General features: G+C 41.5%; 1 protein-coding gene across 1 annotated transcript; it reads left to right on the top strand.

Moving 5' to 3' along the window:
- Window positions 1-2,475: 2,475 nt before the first annotated feature.
- On the top strand, window positions 2,476-9,686 carry LOC125517249 (protein STRUBBELIG-RECEPTOR FAMILY 3-like). The gene is made up of 17 exons (XM_048682430.1): window positions 2,476-2,968; window positions 3,898-4,027; window positions 4,105-4,173; window positions 4,393-4,458; window positions 4,576-4,647; window positions 4,741-4,812; window positions 4,907-4,978; window positions 5,065-5,130; window positions 5,821-5,886; window positions 5,992-6,392; window positions 6,477-6,533; window positions 6,630-7,018; window positions 7,102-7,370; window positions 7,468-7,606; window positions 8,473-8,612; window positions 8,739-8,895; window positions 9,178-9,686. Exons 1-17 carry the CDS (start codon window positions 2,848-2,850, stop codon window positions 9,262-9,264), a joined length of 2,373 nt encoding a protein of 790 aa, XP_048538387.1. The 5' UTR covers window positions 2,476-2,847; the 3' UTR covers window positions 9,265-9,686.
- Window positions 9,687-10,685: the final 999 nt, after the last annotated feature.

The raw sequence follows: 10,685 nt of genomic DNA on the forward strand, positions 1-10,685 counted from the left end.
CCTAATCTCGATCTATGCCAACTCAACAAACACCATCGAAGACACCTGTAGAGCATATTTATAATCACCCAGTTACGTTGTGATGTTTGATAGCACACTAAGTGTTCCTCCGGTATTCGGGAGTTGCATATCTCATAGTCATAGGAACATGTATAAGTCATGAAGAAAGCAATAGCAATAAACTAAACGATCATAGTGCTAAGCTAACGGATGGGTCTAGTCCATCACATCATTCTCTAATGATGTGTTCCCGTTCATCAAATGACAACACATGTCCATGGCTAGGAAACTTAACCATCTTTGATTAACGAGCTAGTCAAGTAGAGGCATACTAGGGACACTCTGTTTGTTTATGTATTCACACATGTACTAAGTTTCCGATTAATACAATTCTAGCATGAATAATAAACATTTATCATGATATAAGGAAATATAAATAACAACTTTATTATTGCCTTTAGGGCATATTTCCTTCACTTTGCGCATATATCCTCTCGGGGTGCTTATCTTGAACTTGGTCTTCTCAACCTTGATGTCATCTTCACATGAGCTATTAAGGATCACCTCTTCAATGCATGGCCGTGCATGACACCTAACCCACATATACAAACTGAGAACATAGTAAACATGTCAGTTCACAAAGCACATTTCATGATGGTTTACCGTACCATGAGACTAGCCGACCCCACATAGTGCATCATTTATGCTTGTGTGTTGCTCAACTGGAATCTAGTCACCGGATTTCATATTGGTCAGCATTTATCTTCACTTCATGTTCTAGCTTGGTTTCTTGAAAGACAAAATGAACTCCTCACTTCACTTCAATGCTTGAAGGTATGATCAAAAGTGACCCATCATTGATTCACCATGAGTATCATCTTGGTCATCACTTGATCTTCTTTATTCTATATCACAATCTCTTGAACGACACGCTGAATTGATCGCTTCAGTTACTTGCCTCGATACTTTATTAACTCTTGAACTCACCATGGTTTTACCTCGAACTACTCTCTTCTACTCATCCTCTCAAGATTTTGGTCCTTCACGGCTCAACTCATAAGCCCATTCATGACAACTTATGAGTTCCTCCAATGAACTATATCATGACCATTTCTTGTTCTTCACACACATTTTGTCTTGTTCATATTTGCTTCACTCATTGAACTCATCTTCATGCCTCAAAGTTTTTTTTTCACTTGTTTTCCCTCGATCATAATATATTCATCTCTTTTAACTCAATGATCTCGATGCATATCTTGATCTAGATGTCATTCATATTCGTCTAATATCGTTCATGTATTACACATGAAATAATTCTTCATATATAACTCGATGAAAACATTAGCCTGTTGGAACGATCAGTATTATAAAAATTTCAACAAATAACTTGATCTTGATGTCCTCCATCCAATTTTGAATAACCTCACACGTATACGCCACAACCAGGGCTTTGTTGTGCCTATATTAGCACACATTCAGGGCCAGTTCTTTTGGACGATTCTCCCAGAATCGCCCCCTTCTCAGCTTCTCCCAGAATCGTCACTCCATATTTTTTTTTACAATCCTATCTAATTAGACCTTAACTAGATAGGATTGTAAAAAAAAATGGAGTGGCGATTCTAGAAGAAGCTAGAGAGAGGGGCGGTTATGGGAGAATCACCCAAAAGAACTGGCCCTGAGCGTTCTACAAAGGTAGGTTGAAACACCTCCATAATTTATCGTATCACAATGTAGACTGAAGCCATTTCTTTCTTATTGCTTGGGTCATATCCTATATGCAATCACATATCTTTTGTTGTGATTATTTACGGTCACAAATAATTAGGGTGTTTTGCCTCACAGTAGATAGTCGGAAAAAAAAGCTAGGGCTATTTATTTTTTCAAACTTCAAAGGTTTTATAAGAAATTAGGAGGGTTCAAATTTGTAGACAATTTCCAAAGGGTTTTTTTATTTGCACTATATTTTATAGGATTTTCCCTCCCACTTAATTTTGTGATTTTTTTTCTTTTTTTAGAGGAAAAATATCTTTCTTTTTAATGTTCAACCTGCCATTGAATGAACTTTGGTGCACACAAAATCCTGTAGCATTGAAAGTGCGACATTGTAATTCTGTGTTTTGAGTTTTTTTTTACCTTTGCGGGAAAATGACCGAAGAATTATATCCTGATTTCGAGCCAACAATAGTAAACAAGGAAGCGTAGACAAACGGGACAATCTACTCCACCAAGTAGCACGTGCGAGCGAAATATGACGATGGCATCCATCCAAGGTTCCGCCCCCAATCCTCCAACGGATCTCCGTGTCAGCAGGGCCCCATCCCCTTTCCCCTGCACGGGGCCGGTGGCATCAGCCTCGCGAGAATAAAAATCCCATCAACGCCATGCCCAGATGCAAATCCCCTCTCTTTTTTCCCCATTCGCCTTTCCCCCTCAAAATCCTCCTAAACCCTTTTCTTTCCCTCTCCTCGCCTTTCCCCATCACCACTCACCCACTCCCCCCTCTCTATCTACCTCCTTCCGCTTTTTTCACGCCCCGCACGCTACTCGTCTCACACTCCATTTCTCTCACTTCGCCGCCACTCCCAGAGGCCAGAGACCTCTCTCTCTCTCTCTCTCTCGGGACTCCTCCCCTTACAGCTACTAGATTCTAGAAGCCAACAAAAACAGACGGGGGCGAACCGGAAAAGCAAAACCCCAAGTCTACCACTGTCAGTTCTCCCTCTCTCTCTAGATCTGCGCGAGCCTCGGTTTCCGCGATCGCTGGCCGCGGCGGTTGCTCCTGCTGCGCGGTGCTGCTCCCGCGCGCGCGTGTGCCGATGGTCTGCTAATCCGTGGCCGGAGGGAGCGATGCGGACGGGAGGCGGGTGCCTCGGGCGGGCGGGGGGTCGGGCGCTCCTCCCGCTGCTGTTGATCGCCACGACGGTGGCATTGCTGCCGCGGGCGCTCGCCCTCACCGACGCCGCCGACGGTGAGCGCCCCCCTGGTTGCTGCCTTTGCTCTGCTTGCTGGCTCTGGCTCGGTGGCTCTGGCTGACGGATTGGTTTCCGAGCCGGTTTGAACGGGATGTGCTTGCTTTGCTTCGTTTGGCTCTACTGATTGTGCAGCTGTTCGGGGGAAATGGACGATTTGTCGGCGGAGGGGAGGGGAGGGGAGGGGAGGGGAGGTGGCGTTAATTTCCATGCAGCACTCTGGCACCAGTGGGTGGTGAGAAATGTGCTGGGTTTTGGTTTCGCCGATTAATTCAGCTTGGTGCAACAGACAGGTGAGGGGTGGGGGTGTGGGCTTGTGCCGTATTTCTGGAGGTCATGTCGTCACTGAATTTGTGTGTGCCTGTCCGTGGAAGCGACGATGTGATGATATCAGACAATTCGGATGCTCTTTTCGATGTGGAGAGTGGAGGCTGAGAGCGATGTTTTTGGTTCTGAAGCAATGTGGTGACATGTTCTGCAGACTACCATCATTGTCGATGGCAATTGGGAAGATACGTGTCTGCTTTCAGTTAGGATTTGGTTGCAGTGGGAAAAATGCAGGAGAAAGGCGTGCAAGATTGGTTAGGTTGCTTACCGTGGATGCGAGCTTTGATCTAAGTTAAGCTTGCAGTCCCTCGTCGCCGATAGTTAATGCCAACATGGGTCTCAGTGGTAGAAAGCCGTGATGTAAAATGTGGCTAACTGCGTGAGTATTTTCTAGAGAAATGGTCTTAATAGCTGTTTATAGTACAATGCTGGATTGTGTCTCCAAGTACTTGATTTGGCTGTTCCTTTTACACAAGTGGTGTACTTGCAAATGCAGTTGCAATTTGTTTAGTATGTGAAGTATATTTTATGCCTACCGATGTTACAAAGCATTTTGTTTCTTGCTAATGGCTTGTTTGTCCTTCCATTTTTTTGAATGCAGTTTCTGCTATAAATGGATTGTATGTTGCACTTGGGTCACCAGCTCTTCCTGGATGGACTGCAAATGGTGGAGACCCCTGCGGTGAGAAGTGGCAGGGGGTTGTATGTATTGGCTCAAATATAGACGCAATGTACGTCAATTATTCTTTAAATTCCTTTCCCTCGTAGAACTTTATATTTTGGGCTTTTATCAACTCATTGTCTGTAGAAATTTTATTGCTGCAACGATGGGAGGACAGCTGGGAAGCCTAGGGAACTTCACAGCTATAACCACAATGTAAGGGCCTTCATCGTCAATTTTATTCCCTCACTCATGTTTGATAGTTGTATCATCTAATTATTCTGTCATATATTCCATGGGTGTTTGAGAAAAAAAAAACTATGTTTCATGGGTGAATTAATAACTTCTAGGGGTACATGTAATTATAGGCAGAAGTTACGTTGTCCTCTTATCCTGATTGAGTTTTCTGAGTATTTACTCTCCTTTTTTTTGTAGAAATCTTAGCAACAACAAGATCACCGGAACTATACCAGATGATCTACCTGTTACACTGCGGAATCTGTAAGTTCTGTTCTTACTTTGTGCACTCCTTGTTCAAAAAATAAATAAATTGTGCAGTTCCTTTAAGTGTTTCTGATTACATAACGAGATGATCTTTTTTCGTTTCTTGCTGCGCAGTTTTCTCTCGGACAACCAACTCACCGGAAGCATCCCGATGTCGCTATCAAAACTTAACAGTTTAACAGCCATGTAATTTATTATTTCCCTGTAATTAAAAGAGCCACATATTACTTTCCTCTGCAAGCTGTCTCACTCAAGATCTGCCATTCCGTCTTTTCTCAGGTCACTCAATGATAACCATCTCGATGGACAGCTACCAGATGCTTTTGGCTCCCTTGTTGGACTTATAAACCTGTAGGACTAACATATTTCTCTCTCTTTTTTGGTACTCGCCCTTAATCTTCATCCAGCTTGCTGATTACATTTGAGCTTTTATCGCAATTCATAGGGATATTTCTTCCAACAACTTCAGTGGTCCATTACCAACTTCGTTGGGAAACCTGTCATCACTAGTTACGCTGTATGTCTAGCCTACAACTTCTTTCTTGCATTTTTCCTTGTTGGCTACTTTCTTTTTACATTTTCTAATAACATGCTATTTCACAGGCGAATGCAAGATAATCAACTATCTGGGACCCTTGATGTGTTGCAGGGTCTTCCCCTCGGTGATTTGTATATCCACATTCTCTTTGCTGATTTACTTCTATTAGCACATCAAAATATATAAACAGAACATTGTCAATTATTTGATCAGTTAATTGTTGATTTTATAAGAACTTGATTGCTAAACAGAAACTTTCTTTCGGACATTGTATAGACATCCAATTTGACTGCAATTTGATATAATTCTGGACTTGCGTGCAAGTATGGCACACAGTTTCTGCTTATTTAGCATAATCAACCTCGAATTTCCTCAGTCAAGGCTGTACAATTCCACATACTTTAACAATGTATATGTCAGTTACACACTTGGCTCTGTAAGTACATTGTATAATCAGTTACAAAAAATGTAGCAATATTTTTACTGGTTATAAGGAACAGCTCACTAGATGAGTAATTTTGCATCTCTTATTTGAGCCCTTTATATATTGTACCTCCAGTTCTCCTCTGTGCTCCAGTTGTTTATCAGGACAATGGTATATCAGTATTTTGTTTCTTTCCTACAAACAGTTCTACAAAACAATAACCAGCCAGCACCATCTTTCATGCAATGCAGTTGATTTTTGTGATTAATAAAGAATATTGATGTCAGTCAAACTCACTGTCGATCCAGTTTGCAATGCAGATCATTGATAGCTTTGATTTTTGTAATGCATACAAATATATGCGCTTTGTTCTGATAATTTATTTCTCTTTTAACAGAAATATAGAGAACAATTTATTTTCTGGACCGATTCCTCCAAAGTTGCTCAACATACCAAATTTGAAGTAAGAAACATTTTCCCCATTTCAGGTCTATTGATGTCTTCTACAATTTCCTGCACTCGATACTTACACAGCTTATCAAGCAACTAATTATTATTTTTCCTGCAGAAAGGATGGGAACCCATTTAATACCAGCATTGCTCCTTCCACGTCACCCTCTTTAACACCGACAGGCCCTACACCGACACAAACACCATCATCTCCTTCATCCCCTTCAGGAACTCCTTCATCGTCTAATACACCCTCGAGCTCTTCTGGTGGATCCACAGCTCGAGACAGCAGATCATCCTCCGGGAAACACAAGTCTTCAACCCTAAGGACCGTTGGATACGTTTTTCTTGGCATTGTGCTGTTCATAATTGTTGTGCTACTGGTAATCTTTTGCCTGTCCAAGTACCAAGAGAGACAGTCAAGACATTCAACAAGTCAGGTGGGAAGGGTGCACCAAAGAGTTGAAGAGCCTAAAGTCAAGCAAGCTTCAGCGCAGCCAAGGAACGACGTTAAAAAAGGTATAATTTACTTACCTTTCTATTGTATAATACATCTGTTCTACTCTGTTATTTATATTGTGGTACATGATGTTTCATTAACAGGCTCAGCTGGGGTTCCTGACAGGAAGAATGTTCGTGAAATAAATTTGGCCATACCAGGTACAGATACTTGTAAATCTGACCACTAGTTCATACTGTAATATTGTTGACCTGTTTAAGTCCAAATGTATAATGTAATTTATCAACTGCTGGCAGCTGCTCTTGAGAAGCCTCCTGAAAAGAGAGAAGAGCGTGTAATTAACTTGGAGCGAACAGAGTCGGATATTTTTGCTGTGGAACCTCCGCCACCTCCACCACCGCCGCCGCCACCACCACCAGTGTCCCCACCACCACCTCCACCGCCGCTGCCGCCGCCGCCGCCAGTGTCCCCACCACCACCTCCGCTTGTTGAAAAAGTGATTGTTAATCCTATTGTTAAGCCAGAAAAAAGAGCTAGCACCCCACCAAGGGCAGGTCCCTCGACATCTGCAACATCCTTTTCTGTTGCAACACTTCAGCAATATACAAATAGTTTTGGAGAGGAAAATTTAATAAGAGAGAGTAGGTTGGGAAAAGTATATCTGGCAGAACTTCCTGAAGGCAAAGTATGTACAATGTATTCTTCATTTACTCAAGAGGATTTTAGGCTTATTGAAATGGTGTCCTCATCTTCTTTTATCCTATGCAGTTACTGGAAGTTATGAAGATAGACAATGCCAATGGAAGAATACCAGTAGATGACTTTCTAGAGCTGGTTGCGTGTATATCAGATATTAGACACCCTAGCATCCTTGAGCTTGTTGGATACTGTGCAGAATATGGACAGCGGTTACTTGTTTATAACCACTTCAGTAGAAAAACACTACATGATGTGTTACATGAAAGAGAGGATCTAGATAGTGCACTGTCTTGGGGCGCCCGTCTCCAGGTTGCTCTTGGTTCAGCAAAAGCCTTAGAGTAAGCTGCATTCTACTTCAAAATATTTTTTCATGAATGATTAGTTTAGCTTGTTCAGGGGCTGCCTTCATATTTAAAATCGATGCTCTTCTTGCAGGTATCTCCATGACACCTGCGAGCCTCCAGTAGTGCATCAGAATTTTGAGCCAGCCAATGTGCTTCTTGATAATAGATTCTCAGTACGTGTTGCTGAATGTGGACTGTCTGTATTGACGTTGTCAAGTTCTGTTACACAGGTAACCTCAAGTGTTAGTTGTAAATCTTGTGCTTAGGGTGTTTTAGCCTTTTTTGTAACCAAAAGATCTACAACATTGATTAAAAAAAAAGAAAATTTACCATGTTTACTTACAACTTGGAACTGTATGTTTTGTCAAGCTCTTAATCCTTTAGTCCTGGTCTATCTGACAATGAGTTCATGGAGGATACCAACTTCTCTTATGTAGAAAAACATGGCATCCCCAGTTCTATTACCACAAAGAAACTTGTAAACAAGATCTGTTTCAACAGTACGGTACAAATTCTGAGTCTCGAAACACCCAGTCGTTAACTGGTTGAAATCCTAACAAATTATCCCAAGTACTGACCAAAATAATTAGACTTAAATGCAGAAAACATGATTTGCTGAAGCATCACTAGTCTTCATGAAGTATCATTTTGTTTTCCAGTGACCTTCAGAAACGAGCCATTGCCCCACAGTTGTTCAGTTGATTTCCAGCTTCATCGTGCATGAACATACTCGCATATAATTAAGTTGATTTCCAGCTTCATCGTGCATGAACATACTCGCATATAATTATGGAGATAATATAGAGCTAGCAAAACTGTGAGCCCCTGACATTGACAGCTATTAGGTCTAGTCTAACAATTTCCTTACAACTAGCTAGTTCTCTCTACATCTTTAGCTATTTTATGCCATGAAAGTCAATTGGAAAAGAAAAAGAAATTTGACTTGATCTATATTTATGGATTAATTATCTGGCAGTTGTTCTTGCTTCTGCACTTGTTTTAGGGAATTCTTGCTTCTGTACTTCGGTGACATGTGCGAATGCATCTGAAACCTATAATATATGGGTACTCACAGTTGTGTTCCTTTTGATTTCAGTTGTCTGGTCGCATGCGAGCACTACTAAATTACGAGGCACCTGAAATCCAGGAATCTGGAACTTTTACTGATCGAAGTGATGTTTACAGTTTCGGTGTGGTGATGCTAGAACTTCTTACTGGTCGTAAACCATATGACAGGTCAGTGATGCAATGTAATTTGCACTGCTTAATCAGGATCCTTTTTAAAATGTTTTTACATCATGCACCTCCACAAAAAATGCGGCGTTCTCATGCACCTATTTGTTATTTTCTTAAAATATGCAGTTCTCGTCCGCGACATGAACAACATCTTGTTAGGTGGGCCCAGTCTCAGTTTCATGACATTGAATCACTAATAAAGATCGTTGACCCTTCTATTCGTGGAGAGTGTTCTGAGAAAGTGTTGTCTCGTTTTGTCGACATCATCAGTCGCTGTATTCCGGTAATTCAATGCTTCCGTTCCTTCTTAGCTAAGCTGTACTTTTGAAGCACAAGACATGATACAATATGTGCTGCTTTGTTATAACTAGCACATCCTTCAGGTTTTTGTTGCTCAGATTTTTCTTTCCAATATGAATACGTGGGGTAAAAGCCATTATTTTCTTGGTGTCCTATAAGCTTGTTCACTATGATATTCCGGTTTTATTTAGCTCGTTTCAGGATGACAGCAATATAATGAGATGAATTTATTGAGCATGTGGCTGACCCGAAATTTCTTATGCAGCCGGAACCAGAATACAGGCCGCCAATGTCTGAGATTGTCCAAGATCTAGCGAGTATCTTAAACGCTGCTGGTGAGGAATCAGAGTGATAAGCAAAATCAAGGATGGGCCATATATATCGAACGTTGGCGGCGTAGCCAATGAAGTATATTCAGATGAAACATCTAGCACATTCCGGGGAAACCCTGTCAATATTTTTATTGGACAACACCGTCAACCAGTGTACATGCTGATTTGGAGCCAGAAAGAAAGGAGGTAGTGGTACAGCCCCCATTTTGGGAGGAGGGAGGAGGGCAGGGGGATTCTCGTTGCTCCCGGGCAGAAGATCCTTGTATTCTAGGCTTCTAGCCATGATTGTATGAGGTGTATCTCTAGTAACCACCTAGAGTATAACTTTGGATAGTTTTTTTTTTGTTTTTAACCTATTACCTTGAAGTTAGTGATGTTCGTACGTTTCTCTGCATGCCCGGGTCTCGTCTATCTATGAAGACAAAAGAAATGTTTTTTCTTACTCTATGTACTTTTAGAACTGTTACTGCTGTTGTAGTCTGGTAGATATGCTGTGCAGGGGCGAATGAAGTCCCTCACTTGACATGCAGGCGTTCTCTTCTACATATTGACACAGATTCTACTCTGGAGGCAAAAGTACCCAGTCCGCGGACAATTAGTAAGAGTTCATGCGAAAGTGCTACTGTGAGCATTATGCGAAAGTGCTATTGTGAGCATTAAGCTCACATGCACCCTTTGCTACAGTAAAATTCATTTTTTTGAAGAATGTTCAAAACAATCTGAATTTTTTGTCAACAAACATTGACGGTCACGGCAAAAAAAACAAAATCGATGCTCCAAAATACTTTCAAAAACATTTTTTTTAACATGATTTTGTTTTTTTTCTCTCCAAAAATTGTCATTTCATCACAATTTTTTTTTGCAAACTCAAAAACTTGTATTACTCAATCCCAGTATCAACACAATCCTCAGCAACTACCTCCAAAACTTCAGGAGGACCTGACTCTAACCAAGTCATAGTACGATTATTAGAATGACCAAAATACCCTAGCTTATCACTCGCCTTATTCTGTGAACGAGCGATACGAGTAATACAAGCTTGATGATGGTTTAGTAAAACCCTAATCTCATTAACCAACGACGAATAAAGTGAACGATCCGCATCACCACTAGTGATCATAGCAACGGCAACAGACGAGTCCATCTCAACTTGAATTGGAAGAGAAGTACGCTGGACCGCCGAAGATAACCCCTCCAAGCACGCATGAAGTTCCGCCTCCAAAGCGTCTCGGCAATACTGTAATGCCCTGCAAGCAGAGAAAATTATTTTGCCAACATCATTCCGCAAGATCATGCCCGCACCCGCATTATCACATGCCACAAAGGCTCCATCTGTGTTTAGCTTAGTCCACCCTTGCTTAGGCTTCTCCCATCCAGGCATCTTTGAACTATGCATATCCCTTTGTCCTTTCTTCTCCACTGTGATGTATGACTTCCTTTT

Source organism: Triticum urartu, chromosome 6 (assembly GCF_003073215.2).
Source record: "Triticum urartu cultivar G1812 chromosome 6, Tu2.1, whole genome shotgun sequence".
Classification (NCBI taxonomy): Eukaryota; Viridiplantae; Streptophyta; class Magnoliopsida; order Poales; family Poaceae; genus Triticum; species Triticum urartu.